Genomic DNA, 18,429 nt, shown 5'->3' with positions numbered 1-18,429 from the left:
GTGCTTAGACCACATTAGCTTGTCAACTGCCAAAATACCTTCTCTAAATTACTCTGTAATGTACCACCCACTATTCTCACTGAACTTCAGTACAGGAAGTCACCCAATGAAAACAAAAGATAGTTCTGTATCTTTTACAAACTATCTATTAAGGACATCATTCACTCTTGGTGTTTCTCATATAAGAAGCCATCTTATAAAAGGATCCATATCTTTTTTTTTTTTTTTTTTTTGAGGCGGAGTCTTGCTCTGTCGCCCGGACTGGAGTGCAGTGGCCGGATCTCAGCTCACTGCAAGCTCCGCCTCCCGGGTTTACGCCATTCTCCTGCCTCAGCCTCCCGAGTAGCTGAGACTACAGGCGCCCGCCACCTCGCCCGGCTAGTTTTTGTATTTTTAGTAGAGACGGGGTTTCACTGTGTTAGCCAGGATGGTCTCGATCTCTTGACCTCGTGATCCACCCGTCTCGGCCTCCCAAAGTGCTGGGATTACAGGCTTGAGCCACCGCGCCCGGCCGAGGATCCATATCTTAAGTTCTCTGAATTTAGAGCCAAAAGGGAAAATCTTATTCCCCTGAAGAATTACGCACTTTTTATGGACATTTAAAAAATATATTTGACAGCTTGGATACTCTCAAACTTGCTTCTTTAGGGATAAGTGGGGACATATAAATACAACCAATAAACAATCCACCTCAACTTCCTTGGCTAATTTGACAATGTTTTCCTGGTTCTGTCTCCTACAGCATGACATTCTTAACAATTGACACTGTATCTTACCCAACTTTGCTTCTCTAGCATTTAGCACAGGGAAGGCATACATGTGCCTTTCATAGGTGTTTATTAACAAGATGGATTTAATTTAATTGATGCTAAAATATAGCATGGCTTACCTGGCTCAATTATGTGACTTCTGCTCTCCCTGACTTCATTATAATAGTGTCCTAATTTAAAAGTGTTTTTTATTGTTTGTTTTGAGACAGGGTCTCACTCTGTTGTCCTGGCTGGAGTGTAGTGGTGCAATCTTGGCTCACTGCAGCCTTGACTTCCTGAGCTGAGGTGATCCTCTTACCTCAACCTCCCAAGTAGCTGGGAATACAGGCATGTGCCACCCCACCTGGTTAATTTTTGTATTTTTTTTTTTAGAGATGGGGTTTTGCTATGTTACCCAGGCTGGTCTCCAACTCCTGGGCTCAAGCAATCCGCCTGCCTTGGGCTCCCAAAGTTTAACTGTGTTTTATTAAAAGATAAACATAAAACTCTTGAAATTGGTTGGGTTATAAAGAAACAAAGTTTGTTTTTTTTTTTTTTTTTTTTTTTTTTTTTTTTTTTTTTTTTTTTTTTTGCTTTTTTTAAGCCAAATTAAGCTCAGATCTTCAAGCCCAGAAAAACTACAGCTTAAACTACTAAAGAAATGTGCAGATATGACATCTGAGCTATTGTATTTCAGAAAACAGAAAAGGTATCAGAAGACTAGAAGTTAAGAAAATGTCTCAATTTTCAAAAGACATGGGTTCTAGATATGAGACCAGTAACCCATTCACAAATCTACCAATTTGTGAAGACATCAATTCCCACTGGGAGGCATGAGTTCTCCAAGCTCTAAGAACATAAAATGCCCAAGATAACCTCATTTTCATTTGTGACCCAGTCATTAGACTGGATACCGGGGCCCCCAGTTCTATCATCTTCCAGAAGAGAGCACTTGAAAAGGAGACATCAGACCCAAGGTCTAGTCTCAGCTCTACTTGCTGGTAGAGTGACCCTGAGGGGGAGATATCTTTCCTTGGATTCAGTTTTCTTATCTAAATTTGAGATTTGGGGACCAAGTGTCACAAAGTCAAAGAACAGAAGCCCCGAAGTCAGACAATTATGGGTTTCAATCAAGGGTCTCAAATTATATCCCCTCTCTGAGTCTGCTTCCTTATTTGTAAAATGAGTACAGTGTCTACCCTTGGCATTCTTCTGAAGTTTAAATGATAAAGTATCTAGTAAGTTGTAGACATTGTATTAAGGCTTCATTAATGTTACTCCCTTCCCTCTAAAGTGTTCTCTGTCTAGCTCTGAAATCTCAGTGGTTTTCAGAGTTGCTGATTTACAGTTATAGAAAGCTATACCTGCTGCCTTTATAGATGCAGAGAAAAGATCCTTAGGGAAGGTGTGGTTTATCTGAAAGTCCCTTATGATGCCTGTTGATATGTCCTGGAGAGACCGGGACAGTGCTGGTTGATACCATTTATCCCAGCAGCTTTCCCAGTACAGCATTTTTCTCAGGCAAATGTATCCTGAGGCTGGGTGCAGTGGCTCACACCTATAATCCTAGCATTTTGGGAGGCTGAGGCAGTCGGACTGCTTGAGCCCAGGAGTTAAAGACCAGCCCGGGCAACATGGTGAGACTCTGGCTATACAAAAAACTGAAAGATTAGTTGGGCGTGGTGGCATGCCTGTGGTCCCAGCTACGCAGGAGGTGAGACAGGAAGACTGCTTGAACCCAGGCATTCAAAGGCTGCAGTGAGCCGTGTTTGCGCCACTGCACTCCAGCCTGGGTAACAGAGAGCAAGACTCCATCTCAAAAAAATAAATAACAAAAATGTATTCTTGTTTGGATAACAAATTATAAGGACCACTATATTTCAGAAAACAGAATGATTGGGGAGGCTCCCTGAATTTTCAGCTAGTTAAATGACTGAAGCCAGAACATTTCCGTAAGTAGACTGGCAGATTAAGAGCAATAATTCACAGTATTTCTTTCTCCAGTCTCTTTTACAAAATATTCCCATTCACGATTCCCACCATGACATGCAGTCATTCTGCCTCGAGATCTTTATACAAGTCCCTGTGGGTTCTAGACTCCCACAGGGAACCCCTCACTATTGGTTCACTGCAAGGTTCTACGACTAGTCCTGTTCAACATATTTGTCACTACCTGGATGAAGAGAGAGAACATGCTTCTCAGTTTTTAAAACTTTCAGGGATAGAAAGTTGAGAAAGCAAATGATGAAGCCAGATGCAAAGTTACTTTGCAAACTGAAACAATGGACCGAAAGCAAATCACATAAGATGTAAGGATACACTTAAAGGCATACATTTATTTTTTTACAAATAGCTCAAGGACAGGATACTGGAAACACAGCTTGACAACAAATTCTCATGAAAACACCTGGAAGTTTCGGTAGAACACTAACAAAAATAGCAGCTGCTAGAAATTCAAACATGCTGCTCAGCAATGGTTTGAAAAACCAAATTTTAGGTAAGTGTGACAGAAGTGTGGTGCCGAGATGCTGAGAGGTAAAGGCCCCAGGGTAAGTGGGACAAGCAGACCCCACCTTAGCTGCTCTGTCCATGTGGGAGTCACATTGCCCAGGAAGAGAGAGGCCAGGAGCTGGTTGGGCTGTGCCCAATGTGACACACAACTCAAGAGCTGGGTGCGTAAGCTCTGAGAAGAATAAGAAACATCCAAGGAGGCATGACCATTTCCTTCAATTATTTGAGAGGCTGCTCCGTGGTCAAGAGACAGAACTTATTTTAGACTTGTTTGAGGGACATAACCAGGGACCTACTTTACAAGGTTCAGTTCAAGATTCAGCTATGAAGAGATCTTTTCTAATAATTACAGCTGGCCGTGGCATGGGCCATCACTGGGGCATTACACCAATGGCTGCAGCATTGGAGATGGTAGAAGATACAGGTTTCCAGAGGGCTGTGAGGTATATACCCTTCTTTCAATTGAGCCAATAGTTCTCAAACCTACCATGGGCACTGCTGAACTGGATGACCCTAGATTTACTTCTTTTTTTCAATGATTCTATTAAAATACAGCTTGTAGTGCCAGTACCTTAAGACACTATTTTCTCCGTAATGGGGCTATGAGGGAAAGGAGCACCAAAGCACTTCAGGACATGAGTGTGGGGTACAAGGAAGAGAGACCTGTTCTGAACCTGAATGAAGCTGGGGAACCTCTCACCTGAGTGCCTGCATTTGGCAGCTTGATATTTTCGGCAGCAGCAGTCACATCAATGAAGGCTCGCACGAGAATGTCCAGGTAGTTCAGTTTGGAATATTCCTGTTTGGAGACGGTTAATGAATGCATTAGGGAAGTGAGAAGTGTCCTAGGCAGAGGCAAATTAATTCCATGGGACAGCCTCACGCCAAGGTCATACCTCTAGAAATGTGCTGTTCCATAACCTCGAGCGCAAAATAAGAGACGCCTTGCTGTCCAGCCCTCGCAGCGGGCATCTGATGTTCACACAGTTCACATTCACGCTACAGTTCTAGAGAGAAAAGGAAGAATGGTCATCAAAAGACATTGCTGAAGAAGTCCTTCCCCTCATCCTCTCAAATATTCACAGCTCTTGAAAAATACTTACAAGAGTCTGGTATTTTCTTTCAGCAAATAAAGAAAATTTTCTGCTGTCATCTATCTGTTTTTCAGTAATTTCCCGTTTCTTTCTTGAGTTGTGAGACTCCTAAAAAAAACATATCCAAAGTAGTTCCAATGTACATAATTCTTTGTTGCTACCATACAAGCCTCTTGAGCATACCCTCCTGAACAGTACCAGATTCACATAATCAACAATATTTGCCTCTCTCCTGCCAAAGGCACAGAAATAAGTGTAAAACCAGCAAGTATTATCACTCTAAACTCAAGTTTATTGATTTACTCATAGGACTAAGTAATTCATTCCCACTCTGACCTAAAAACTCAGAGAAAAAGAAATATGCTTTCTTTGTTTCTCTGTATCCCCACCAAACTGTGGGCATACTGAGATCAGAGATCAAATATTCCTGTATTGCTAGCCTCCAGCTCTGTTTTCTAAAACATGGTGGTCAGCACATCTTGAAGGAATAAGTGATACTCAAGAAGAGAGAAAGAAGCAAAAAGACCCATTATACAGCTCATTCAGAGCAGAGCAATGAAAATGAAGCCATACAAGAACTTTCAAAATTGCATTTTCCTTGTATAGCAAAGATTAGTAATAATGGATTATCTTGATTTTTAACATTGATGAGTAGATCATGCTAAGCCACCAACTCTGATCACTGACCATACCCAGTCACCTTAGAATTTAAAATAAAAGAAATAAACACGCAAACCTTCATCGAACTGCAACAGAAATGATAGGCCAGTTATCTAAGCATGGAGCAGTATAGAGAGGGGTTAAGAGTACAGGCTTTGACATCAGGCAGAGCAGGGCTTGAATGTGGAACCTGTCTCTTAACACTGAGTGGCTGAGAAAGTTACTTGCTCTCTGAATCTTAGTGTCCTCATCTGTGAAATGGTGGGGATAATGAAACTCCCTCATAGGCCCATCCAGAGAATGAAATGAGAAAATGCAAACAAAATGCTTAGCATAGTTCCTGAGACACAATAAGTACACAATAAATAATTACTATTTTAAAAATAAGCATAAAAAGCTTTCAAGGTTACTTGCTAAGATGCCATTATCTTTTCCAATGAGTCTGGTTCTACTTGGAGTGAACACTGGCTGGCCCCTGGGTAATAGCCGCTACTATTACCCAGGAGCATCCCCCAGTTCTCCTTATTATGTAACATACTGCGTCATGACGAGACGTCAGAAAATGCCATTTGCCTCAGCAAACACTGAATGACTCTGCCTTATGTACTATAATGGTCACTAACCAGCAAAAATGCCTCAGCCTGCCCTCAGTTACTCAACTAGAAAAGAGAAATTGTGATAACCAAAGAAAAAATCCACCTGCCAGAATGCCAGTTTCCTAAGGACAGTAATGATTTTCCCCCAAAAAGTGAGTTTCTCTAATTTGCATTTATGGAGACATTAGATAAATCTACCAACATACCTTGAGGTTCAGGAAGTTTATCTCCTTTTGTGGCTCACAAGTTATCTTTTCCAATCCTTTGGATTCTACTTTCACCAAATAAAGCAACCATTTGCCATTGCTAATTTCTTTTGGCCACTGAATGTTCAAGGTTGCTGTGCCGAGGTTTTTAAGAGGTTTACCCAAGTTAATTACCTGTTAGAAAATAATACATATTATCTCAGTCTAACCTTCTCAATGTAAATTTAAGTAGCAGCTCCTATTACCAAGAGAAAGAAGCTAAAATATCTAGCATAATCCTATAATAGAAGCACAGGCTCCAAAAATGGACTATAGATAGGGCATTCAAAATAAAGACTTGTACCCTAAAGATTTTTATAAATAAAAACAAAAAGGTCAAAGGACAAACGATAGCTAACTCATTCTAGGAACAACTGCTGTATGCAACAGAATCAGCAGTGTAGATATACCATGTTCTCAACATATGCCCAGGGAAAATCATGTGTGGATTTGTGAACTGCCCTGTAACCACCCTGCTTGGCCAATGACAAGGCCTGGGCCAAGGCAGTGTACCAACAACCTGCTTCTGGAAAACCCCATCCACTGCAAAAATGAAGCTGCCTCTGTCCCAGAGGAGATTCTGCAAAACCATCAGGACAGCCACAAATCACGAAAGTCCAAGCTGGAAACAGAGCGACGTCCTGCGGCAGAAGCCAAACGCAGGCGGTAAAAGCCCTCTTAGTGTGGAGACTGTTTCAGAATCCAAAGACTTCTTTTCCAACTGCACCTGCATAGAGATCATAACCACCACCACCACCTGCCCCAGCTGTGTCTATAATGCCAAGAGACACACAGAGGAGAATTCAGCCTCTTCATTCTGCTGGAGTCAGAGGTGGGCCCATGCTTGCCACTTGAGGCTTTCACCACAATGGTCAGTCACTATGCCTTCAGGAATGTGATTTCAGCCACACAGACCTAAACCCATGTGTGAGTTACGAGCAGACTCCGTACCATATGTTTATGTTTATTCAAAAGGACAGTCAGTGATTGCCTACTTTGAAATGGTTCAGAGCCAATCACTGCCTTTCCTACAGACATACACCAAATCTACATTCACCACAACACTGAGCTTGTGAAAGGCAGGCATAACATTAATATTCTTTCAAACACAAGCAATAAGAAAGATGACCTTATAAAGGAGGAAGGAATAAATCATAACGCATTCTAAACTGAACTGGATTCTGAACAGTGACAGTTGTTCTCCATCCTAGGGCATGAAATTTTTCCTAAAAGCCAGTATGTTCTTTAAAATCTGGCAAACTAATTTTTAACTGATGATTTATTTATAATGCTTATCAATATTACTGATTTATTAAAATGACATACTCAAGACCACACCTAGTATATATCAGCTTTTGGTATAATGAAAAGACCAACTGCTCAAACTTACCCTGAATTCATACTCTATTAAACTTCCCACTTCATCTTCAGATTTCATAGCTTGCTCGCCAACAACTGTACCTCCAAAATACACCTGGGAAGGCTTAGCAACTCTATCAAATTAAAAAACACCAGTTTTAGTGAGGATTGTAAATGGTTCTTTCAAACATTGATTTGTTATGCTAAACACAAACACTTACCCCGAGACCGATAAAAGCAGTTCAATAACCACTTTTGCTTTAGCTGTAATTGGAGCCAAATTATCTTGATTGCTTGTTCTGAAAATGAAAAGGAAACAATAGGGTTGTATTTTACCAGTCAGTTTTCTCACTACAATTAGACTTCTTTTATGAGGTAGATCAGGGCCAATTCATTGACTGCCCATGTTTTCATGAAATAATTCTGAATGGAGAGGCTGATGTAACTCTTACGTTTCTAACTTCAGATTAATATCCAGATCTGGAGTGTCAAAGGTGACTTCAGTTGTACTTAAAACCAAATAAAAAGTAACCTATAAAAACATAAATAGCTGTTAACACAGGCCACGCATATTGACACTGCAATGGTATTTAAAACAGTAAAATGTAGTATATGAAGTCATCACCTACACTTGAATTTCTTTTAAAAGGATTTCCAAGCTCACAGTCAGCTTGCGAGCCATTCTGGTTGGCAACACAACTCAACTGTTTCTCCTGTAAAAGAAACACGCAGTAGGTCACAATCCACCCATTTGCCGCACAGTGTTGGCTTTTTCCTTCTCAGCTGGTCTCTAAAAATACTTACAGGGAAAGCCCTCAGTTCTCTATATGCAGAATATGTCAAAGTGTCTGGAAACGTTGCAATCAGTTTAGCCTCATGGGCGTCATCGCCATCTTTTGTGGGATTCCTTGGGTTGGAAGGGCTGTTTGTCACTGTTATTTCTAAAGCAATATCCTTCTGATCTTTTAGAACTAGTTCTGGTACACCTTTTTGACTATTAAAAAAACAAAACAAAACAAGAACAAAAAGGCAAAGTCCTCAATACGTTTCCAGTAAACTTTCTTAACACAAAGCCATTGTGAAGCCAGAATCATTTTTGCTAGTGCTACAGAGCGATTCTTACATTGGTAAATAAGAAAATTTGTCTTGATTTCCTTCTCGGGTGCAAAATTTGTATTCTAGTTTAAGGTTGCTGTTACATACATTGTCGTCTCCACATCCCTCTTTTAAGAAGTGCACCTGTAGGAAAACGAAACTATTGTCAATTTACACCATTCAGGACTCAGGAAGGCATCGATGTAGGTGACTGGCTATTCCACACAGTTCATTTCCCTGTGTGACAATTACCATTGCAGAATTCAAGCTTTAAATGTACTCTGTCACACATCGAATTCCCATTCTGTCCTTTAGTAAAACTGTGTTTGAAGAACACTTTGACCAGGGCATGGTGGCAGTGTGGTATAGAAGAGTGTGACCCAGCAGCCACAAAGATTTGGGTTTGAAAACCAGCTCTACCCCTTACTTAGCTAGCAAGTCACTTAACCTTTCAGAGTCCAAGTTTCATCACAGGTCACGTGGAGATACCACCATTCTAACTTTATAGGGCTACTGTAAGAAGTATCAATAATAATGATCATGCCAACGATTATAATACTCGATTTACATATCTTAACTCATTTAATCCTCACGACAGGCCTCTAGAAAGATACTATTATTATGATTCCCATTGTAGAGATGAGGAAACAGCTTAAGGTCAGGTAAGCAAACGGCATGCTAGTACCATGCTAATGGGTGCTTGATAATCATACTGATAAATAGGAAAATCATCTCTAGCTATGGAGCTAGGAATGTACACAAGAAATATTAACATGATAATAATAAAAATACATAAAGATATACAGAAATATAAGGAACTATATTTGGTGACAAAAATGACAATGTGCAGATGTAAGCATCAGCTCCTGAGCCTAAGACAGCGAGGACTCACTTCTGCAAAGCTGCCTCAGTAAGGCACCAGTACCAGGAGCCCCAGAGTGGACAGACACTCATCATCAACTACATTTTTTTTTTGAGATGGAGTCTCATTCTTTTTGCCCAGGCTGGAGTGCAGTGGTGACATCTTGGCTCACTGCAACCTCCACCTCCCGGGTTTAAGTGATTCTCCTGCCTCAGCCTCCTGAGTAGCTGTGATTACAGGTATGCGCCATCATACCTGAAAACTTTTGTGTTTTTAGTAGAGATGGTGTTTCACCATGTTGGCCAGGCTGGTCTCAAACTCCTGACCTCAAGTGACCTGCCTGCCTCGGCCTCCCAAAGTTCTGGGATTACAGGCATGAGCCACCACACCTGGCCATCATCAATTAGATTTTGAAAGCAAGAACATAATGCCAAATCAAGCTGTCATAGCTCCCCGGGCTAACCTTGCATCTTAACCATCCTAAACCCCTAGCAAACAGACCCCACCTCATATGAAGTATCCAGCAGGCCATCTAATAAACATTTTTCTTCCAAAGATGACTTAGGCTATATTAGGCACTAAATGACTACTGTATGCTAATAATACTTTTTTGCTTTGCTGAATTTTGCTATTCCTTGATTTTAATGTTCTGACTGGCAACATATTTGCTTTCTATATTTCAGTGTTCTCAATTGTCAAATACAATGTATTTTTCTTTCTATGTACAGCTAATGGAGAAACAGTGTGAGAATGCAAGCTCTACCATTTATAGTCTCGGTAAGTTATAATGGCCAAAAATGAAGAAGGAAAATACGTTCTGGCCCCAAATTGTATTTCATGTTTTATGTGTTTATTGCTAATTTGGGAAACAAGTCTTCTCTAACTTTGCATACATTAAAAACATATTAATACAAAAGAACGGCCTTTAACGAAAATCACTAGTTCTATTCCCTTCAAAGACATTTGATTTAGCACCATAAATGGCAAAAACTTTGGCAAAATGAGAGTCAGAGAGACTTACATCAGTATGAGCTGTCTTGGGTTCATCTGAATTCAGAATTGGAAGAACTTCTGGAAGTGAATTAACTCGCCTACGAGAGCTTGGTTCTTGGATCTCCACTGAAGCAGTTATGGGAATGGGACGCAGTTTATCTCTGATATTATCCTGAAAAGTATGCAGTCACAGTTAAGTGGGGGTATAAATCCTATTGGGGAATTCCAAAACAATGATTTTGTATTAAGAGGTTGCTAGAATAAATTTCAGAAATCTGTATATCACCATATAACCTTTTTCTGTCCTCTTCATAAAACAGATGTGACTGTCCACAGCCCTCACCTGCAGCCAGAGGGTTTCCTCCATGCACACTTTCTGTTTCTGCCTTTTCAGAGTTAGTTCTTGAGTATATTTGGGCTCAGAACCTTGGTTTCGAAACTGAACTCTTGAGGATAGCCCCGATTTTCTTCTTTCTTTTTCAGCTTCAAGTGTGCCCACAATTGCTAGATAAAATTAAAATCATATTAATGTAAGTGCATTCATGCACAATCCAGCCACAAACATATTGAACTCCTTTTAAGATTTTAATTTCTTATAGAAAACATTGTCATTGTTTCTCTTCAAATTTCCTGGTAATATGCATTCACACAACTGTGATGGTTCAAATCAAGCTGTCTTTTCCTTCCTTTTGCTGTTAACAATGCTTCAGTTAAATTTTCATTGTGCCACCTGGGGGCGCTCAAGAACAAGTTAAAACCTTTCAGCAGCAATTAAGAATCAGTTTCTGGCTGAAGCTCATGAACCCACAGAATACTAAGGATAAGTGGAAGAACCCAACACTCCCCCTGAGGACCTAAACTGATTTTCTCCCTTTTAACAGTCACTGCTTATTCAAGTGGCCTTGTGCCTTTGCTATTTGGAAAAGGTCTCTCTAGAGAACAGCAGCATCTCCTGAGGGCCTGTGAGGATGCAGAACCTCAAGCCCAGTTACACCTACAGAACCAGAATCTGTTTTATTAGTAACAGCATCACCAGATGATTCTTATACATATTAAAGTTTTAAGAAGCACTGATAAAGGATAGTTGTCTAAAAAGAGGAATAATATATTTTAGAGACGGAGAAGTCTTTCAACAGTAGGATGAGACCTTTACCTTAAAAAATAAAAGAGAGGCCGGGTGCATTGAATTATACCTTGTCATCCCAGCACTCTGGGAGGCCGAGGTGGGTGGATCAACCGAGATCAGGAGTTTGAGACCAGCCTGACCAACATGATGAAACCCTGTCTCTACTAAAAATACAAAAATTAGCTGGGCGTGTTGGCACATGCCTGTAATCCAGCTACTTGGGAGGCTGAGGCAGGAGAATTGCTTGAACCCAGGAGGCAGAGGTTGCAATGAGCCGAATTCATGCCATTGCACTCCAGCCTGGGCAACAAGAGTGAAACTTTCTCAAAATAGTAATAATAATAAAGATAAAAAATAATTAAGAGGCAAATTATATATTTTTGAGTGGATGGAGGGCCTGTCAGCATAATATAGCTCCTACAACTAAACTGCCTACCCTGCACTGGGCTAGAAGGCACAGCCTGTTCTTGATAACCTACACTAATGGAACCTGGAGCGAAGCCAGGATGTGGACGATCAGAATCTCATTTTTTGACTTCAGAACGCATTCTTTGTTGGTTCATTAGATGTGGCTGCTAACTGTGTTTTTCATGGGCCAATACTTAAATTACTTACATTCATTAAGCACTCACTAACCATCAAAAGGGAAGGCAAACCAAAGTGTGTGGAGGGCTGGAGAAGGCAACCTCCAGGACAAAAATCTGCTATAGAAAACACAGAAAATGAATGACTCACATTCTAATATTCACTTTAGAGTTGGAAGAGACCTTTTCTGGGGAGGCTTGGGGTCATACTGAGAGGGACAGAGGCAGCACCAGCTTCTGAGTCTCTATCACAAACACAAAAGGTGATTACTTTCCACAGGGTCTTAGATGCCCGGGTCTTAGATGCCCAGGTCTCACTTGCCTCTTGACCACTACAGGAGTCACTCCTTCCCTCAGCCAGCTCTTTTCCCTTCTTTCCCCTTCCACCTCCCAGCAGGGTTGGCCTGGCTAAGCCCTCCCTTCCCCTTCAAATCTCAGCTTGGACCTCATCTCCTCCAGGAAGCCTGTCCTGGCCTCTCCTCGCGATCCTGGAGTATTCCATCTCTCCAGTCTCTACACCTAGACCCACTACGCTGTGATTTCCTGATTCTCTTCCACAGTGGGGCAAAGCCGAGGACAAGGACAAGGACCACATCAGTCTTATTCCCCACCACAGTCCCCAGCAACTAGCACAACACCTGATAGACATATGATTTATAGAACAGATGAACAGAAGTGGAAGTAACTGGTTCCCCACTTGCACACTCATGCACACACACACGATGTGACATTCTTATGCTGAATGTGAGCAATTCAGACCAAAATTCAGAAACACTGACAGTTCCAATAGTAATTTTTGTGTCCATCTGGAGAATTCTTAAATGTCACAGCTGCCAAATGGAATGCTCCCCCATTTTAGGCCCTCTGCAGCCTTGACATCATCCATTTGTAAGTGACCTGCTAGCTTCACAATGAACCAGATAAAGGCTCACACGCTGAGTGCCCCTCACAGCAAAAGTATGGGAGGTGTGGGTGCAGGAAAACCGCTTATCTGCCAAATTCACTCTAACCTTCCCTAACCCTCCAGACAGTCCACATCATCTTAAAATCTTTGCAGGCCACCTTTGCTGACCCCTTGAGGGGCAAGCCAAGTAGAACACTCATTACGGCTCAATTATAGATATCTATATGTATGGAACACCGCATCTGAGGACTGCCGAGTTAAAGCAGCCCGGTCAAACAATAGGCTCACATTCTTGGATACTGGGAGAAGATTTTAGATGTATTAACTTATGTAGCTTTGTAGAAGCTCTGTCTTAATTCATTTAGAATTTACTGTGGACGTAAAAGCAATGAAAGCAAATGTTCTTTGAATGTCTTCAAAGGAAAGTTTCACCCATAATAGGCCATCCATAAACACTTGGTTAATGGAGTAGCTACATAACGTAAAAGTAATACACATGGCATCAAGTGCTGCACTACAGCTAGAAGAAAGTCTGTATTTTATATAGGTGATTAATTTGGGGGAAGACAAGGAGTGCTCTAATGAGATTTCGCATCTACAGTCGAACTGAGAGTGGTTTGAAAAAATGGCCATCAGAATAGAATAAAAATGTTTCCCCTTTTTCTCTGGCTGCCTAGTCAAAGAATCACTGTTTTCTTCTGGTCTAATTCATTTCAAACACTGGCAAAGGGCTTGTTATCCAAGTGGGGTGGTATAAGGTATGGCATTTGGGTAAAAATAACACAAATGATACTGAAAGGGTGATAGATCCCGAAGAGTCACGGAACATATTTTCTTGTCATTAAAAGTCATACAAAGAATTGCTTTCTACACTTGACAAAATGCCGGCTGCGTCAAAAAGCAAAGCGAAAAGGCCACAGCTCCCCCTGTGCATGAAGTCATAATCCATCCACTCTAAGAATGCTTCATGCAAGGTCTGCAGGTCCCGTGGAGAGACCACACAGCAGGAGACGACCCCACAGACAGGGAGACGGAGAAACCACCTGCAGACAGCTGGAAATCTGGAAAGATGAAGGCTAAGTGAGCTTATGACAGTGAAAATTGGGTGAAGGGGGACTTAAAAAAAAAAGATAGTACATTTATTTAAACTGTCCCTTTTCATAATTCATTGAACTTTATCACAGGTCAGTATCTTCATTCTGTTGCCTTAGTAGATACATTCATTAGTGTTACATAAAACTTCATATAAAATTAAAGAAGAATTAAAGTACAGCTAAGAACAGAGCCATGACGTGTGTCACAAACCCTAGTGCTTATGTGGCTATTTTTTTCCTGTTTCAAGCAACACCTTTAGGTTATTTGAATTAGGTTACATTCTGGAATATTATAAGGGACACCATTTTAAAGAAAGAAAACAGTACTACTTTAGGTAACAGGAAGAACACTTCAGAGGACTCATTACCTCAGAGTACCGTAAAGGCTAACAACCATATCAAAGGACAGAATGATCTTGGTCTTCACAAAGTGTCCCTTGGTGGCAGATACAGTACACCAGTATCCCAAACTGCCAGGAGCGTGGCCAGACCTGGGATGAGAATTTCCTCATACTTTTTCGCTTTCCACTTTGGAGAAAAGATTTTCTTGAAATCTGGAGAAAATGACTCTGGAGCCAGGGGTCAGGTGACTCACAGCTGAAGAAGTGTGGCTGCTATTAAAACATGCCAGAGGAGAGCTTACTACGGCCACTATTGTTAAAGAGCATCATTAACGGTGTCAAAATTCTTGTCAAAAATCCTGTCTTGCCCCATAAATATATATACCTACTATGTACCCACAAAAATTAATTTTAAAAATCTTATTTTGAATTACAAAGAAAGTTAGCAGAACAGTATCTAATAAATGACAAACTGCTTTTCATGTCTTCTCAGTTCATCTCCAGCACAACTGTATGCACTAATGACTATTAGGTATAACATAACTGTATGTTCTGAACGGATGAGAAAACAAACTCAAGTGTTAAGGGACTCGCCCTGTGCTGTAGGGCCAGTCAGTATCAAAGCTGAGATCAGGTCTCTGACCTCTCAGGGCTGGCCTGTAAATTCCCCAGGGGCCTGCTCTTGGGAACACAGGGCGGGTGTTCCGGGAGGGAGAGGCGTGGGGAGCAGAAGGCAGCCTGGCAGCGACCCTGTGCTCATGCCGTTGCCCTTTCACAACCACCAGCCACCACCCACCACCTCACAACCACAAAATCAATTTTCCACACTGCTTTTCAAAGACAGAAACAGAGGAAACGGTTGTGGTGGCAAATAAGTACTTTTCCAAGCCATTCTGTCCTAAACCATCTGCTCTGGAAAACTCAAGCGGTGACCAAGTAGAGTTTTTTTCCTCCCTCACTGTGCTGTGCCCTCCTGATTACAAGGGAGACAAAACATACACTTAATTCTTTACACAAGAGTTGACAGACCCATGTTGGCCACTGCAGTTTTATTTTTCTGTGATTTATGCAGAACTTTCAACCTGGCAGACAGAAAATACACATATTTTAAAGGTACTAGGTACTTACATATTGAAGGATTATAACCAGCGGGTTTAGCAGTATATTCAAAACAGGCTTTAACCTGGAGGCTGAATAAAATCAAACACATATTTCTTAAAAGATCCATTATTGCAGTGGAAAAAACCCAACATGTTCCCTAGCTCTTCAATCCCCCCACTGCCCACTGATGATCAACATGTTATAGAAACACTTGACAGACCCTCTTCCCTTTGCCCAGCTCTCCCGACATCTTCCCTGTGGCTCCTCAGGACAACATCATGAAGTAGAGGTGGGAAACTGAGGGGGATCCCAAGACAGAAAGACGCTCACCATATCCCGCTAGGCGCCCCACACGCTGTTTTCTGGCGGAGGTCAATTCTGTTAGGAGTTACTGTGATGGTTTTCTGAATATTAATCACAGGCCGGGATCTGAAGACAAAAGGAGTGAAAAACAAGCTCAGCCTCTTGTTACCTTGAATGTGAGACTAATTCACATACTAGATGGCATCCTTAGCTGCCCAGCACAGCTTAAAGACACAGGAAAAAAATACACGTGACGCTTTCCCCCATTGCTGAAGAAAATAACTGTTAATAGATATAAATGTATATAATGCACAGGCTTATTATACAATAATTGTTTAAAAACGTACACACTTATGAGTACATGTGCAACATGTAGGAGTTTCAGAGTTTTAAATACTTTGTCTCCATTCCCACCCAAACACCCAAGTAGCCTTGTGTGTTCTTCCAGACACATGTCAGTGTGTTTCTGTTAAAATTATCTAAAATTAAATACTAAAATATATGTATAATTTCAACTAAATGGGAACTTAATTGCCATTGTTCTGTATGTGGCTTTTTCTCATTCATTTCAGAGGTCTTGTCCTATATATACACATAGATCTAGTTCATTGTTTTTCACACCTGATGGCGTTACACCGTATCAGGGTAACATCCTTTATTTAACCAGTACCTAATTGGTAGACATTCATGTTGTTGAGCTTTCTGCTTTCACAAACATCATCTATGCACACACTTGAGTTTATCTGTGGGATAAATTCCCAGCAGCAGAATTTCAGAGTCAAAGAATATGTGCATTTTTAATTATGAGTAGTCTTGCCAACATATCCTCTGGAAGAATTACACCAATATACACCTAATACCTGAGATGCTCATGATCAGCGTGTCTACAAAATGTGAATTAATACAGGCAGTCCTGAACCTGGGCGTCTCCATCGTACAAACACTTGCCCTTCTCTTCAGCCTCCCTCGGAGTCTCCCACCCACAACCTTCACTTTGCCTTCCTATTGCCAGGATTGACAACTTTTCTACCCACATGATATCTCTGCAAGCAAAAACTTGAACTTTTAAACCTCTTCCCACCTCTGCGCTGCCTACTGCAGCCCTGCAAACACTTGAGAAGCTGGGATCCAATTCCACGCCCTACTACGGTTCACCGTCTGAAAACACCTTTTCGTATGTTTTGGCTGCCCTGCTCCCAGCAGCCACAGGGGTTTCCAGGGGTCTATGGCCCAGCTGCTGCCACAGGCACAAGAAACGCAGGTATGCAGTGGGTTGAGGGGTACTAGTGGGTGGGGAGGCCCACCTCCATTGCTCGCCACCAGAACTCAGAATGGGCCTGGGGTTTCACTACCAGGTGGATTCAGTTAGGCTGACTCTGGTGGGCTTGTGGTAAACCCAGCCATTCTGGGGAACAGTGTGTCTGTAAGAAAATGCATTCCAAATCCCAAACAACTAGCTCAAACTTCTGGATTCAATCTGTTGGTAGGCTAGAGAGAGCACAAGTCCATTCATGGTGAAGGTGGGGGCCAATAAAGGGTCAAACACTGCCCACAATTCCTGTTTTTCTATTTTCCTCTATTGTTTACCACTCTGTTTTTATTTTACATTTAGACAGCTGCTACGTGCTAAGATACTAACTAGATACATTCTTAAAGTTTGAAAGCATATTTAAAAGGCAAAAATTCACAAGTATTTTAAAATCAGTTGCCACAGATATAGTATTTTACATGTCATAGTATTAATGCTTTAGGGTGGCATAAATTTCAAAAGAAAATATTTTAACAGACATTTCTGCCTAGGACATATTTTAATTTCTGTTTTTTAAACATACAACACACAATTCTGAGGGCACAGTATACATGAATTATGAAAACTATGTCTTTTAACACAGAAAGTAAGTCTTATTGGCTTGGCTGCCTCATGTTTAAAATTCGTGTTTATTTACTAACTACCCTGAAGTGTTAGTACGATTTAGTAGAAAAAATGCCCAGGATTCAAGTTGGGAAGATTTAGGTGCTACATTCTGTCTCTCAGGCTCCAGACTTAAAAGCTCAAGCAAGTCCTGGGCCTCAGTTTCCTCATTTGTAAAATAAGGGGAGGTTAGTCCTATTCTTATCAAAGGGTTGTTGAATTTCACTTTCATACTATCTGCAAGTAAAGAGGGAACAAGTGTACACGGTTGACAGTCAACCTACTTATGAGGACAGGAAAGTAAGGATATTAAAATATCAATTACACATAGACACAGGCAAACATTTAACTGACTAAAGTTAGGTCATCTATTGTATTGACAAGGAAGAGATACCCCAAGATTAAATAAAAACCAGATTAGACAGAAGTTACAGTGTAGCCTTTTGATGATACCCTGAAAGTAGAGAGATACTCAAAAGTTTTGTGGAAGATGGGAATAATGTACTGTACTTTCTATAATTCTATATTATTAACTTTTTTTGTTGTTGTTGTTGTTGAGACGGAGTCTCGCTCTGTTATCTAGGTTGGAGTGCAGTGGTGCGATCTCAGCTCACTGCAAGCTCCGCCTCCCAGGTTCACGCCATCTCTCCTGCCTCAGCCTCCCGAGTAGCTGGGACTACAGGCGCCCCCCACTGTGCCCAATTTTTTGTGTTTTTAGTAGAGACTGGGTTTCACCGTGTTAGCCAGGATGGTCTCGATCTCCTGACCTTGTGGATCCGCCTGCCTCAGCCTCCCAAAGTGCTGGGAATACAGGCATGAGCCACCGCGCCCGGCCTATTAACTTAAAAAAAAAAAATAATAAGAACCTGCTACTTTTTGAAAATTAAAAAACAAACAAAA

The 18,429-nt window shown here is 41.2% G+C and overlaps 1 protein-coding gene and 1 long non-coding RNA gene across 4 annotated transcripts in view; one reads left to right on the top strand and one right to left on the bottom strand.

Moving 5' to 3' along the window:
- The window catches only part of ITGA6 (integrin subunit alpha 6), an 80,942-nt gene that overhangs the window by 11,479 nt on the left and 51,034 nt on the right, over positions 1-18,429 (bottom strand). For all 3 annotated transcript variants that reach the window (XM_023185966.2, XM_023185965.2, XM_023185968.2), the window contains exons 10-23: positions 15,645-15,743; positions 15,342-15,403; positions 10,508-10,668; positions 10,193-10,336; positions 8,338-8,453; positions 8,019-8,208; positions 7,844-7,927; positions 7,667-7,746; positions 7,436-7,513; positions 7,246-7,348; positions 5,817-5,990; positions 4,364-4,462; positions 4,157-4,267; positions 3,961-4,059 (exon numbers count right to left, since the gene is read on the bottom strand). In XM_023185966.2, coding sequence (XP_023041734.1) covers positions 3,961-4,059; positions 4,157-4,267; positions 4,364-4,462; positions 5,817-5,990; positions 7,246-7,348; positions 7,436-7,513; positions 7,667-7,746; positions 7,844-7,927; positions 8,019-8,208; positions 8,338-8,453; positions 10,193-10,336; positions 10,508-10,668; positions 15,342-15,403; positions 15,645-15,743 — 1,600 coding nt within the window. The remainder of the gene's footprint in view (positions 1-3,960; positions 4,060-4,156; positions 4,268-4,363; positions 4,463-5,816; positions 5,991-7,245; positions 7,349-7,435; positions 7,514-7,666; positions 7,747-7,843; positions 7,928-8,018; positions 8,209-8,337; positions 8,454-10,192; positions 10,337-10,507; positions 10,669-15,341; positions 15,404-15,644; positions 15,744-18,429) is intronic.
- LOC111522163 overlaps positions 1-18,429 on the top strand; it is a 33,985-nt gene that overhangs the window by 1,507 nt on the left and 14,049 nt on the right. Inside the window, exon 3 of the long non-coding RNA XR_002725183.2 lies at positions 16,630-16,878. This is a non-coding gene — a long non-coding RNA (uncharacterized LOC111522163). The remainder of the gene's footprint in view (positions 1-16,629; positions 16,879-18,429) is intronic.

The sequence above is a fragment of the Piliocolobus tephrosceles genome, chromosome 11, assembly GCF_002776525.5.
Source record: "Piliocolobus tephrosceles isolate RC106 chromosome 11, ASM277652v3, whole genome shotgun sequence".
NCBI classification, from domain to species: Eukaryota; Metazoa; Chordata; class Mammalia; order Primates; family Cercopithecidae; genus Piliocolobus; species Piliocolobus tephrosceles.
The sequence above is the reverse complement of the archived record's forward strand: the minus strand, read 5'-3'. Positions and strand labels throughout refer to the sequence as shown.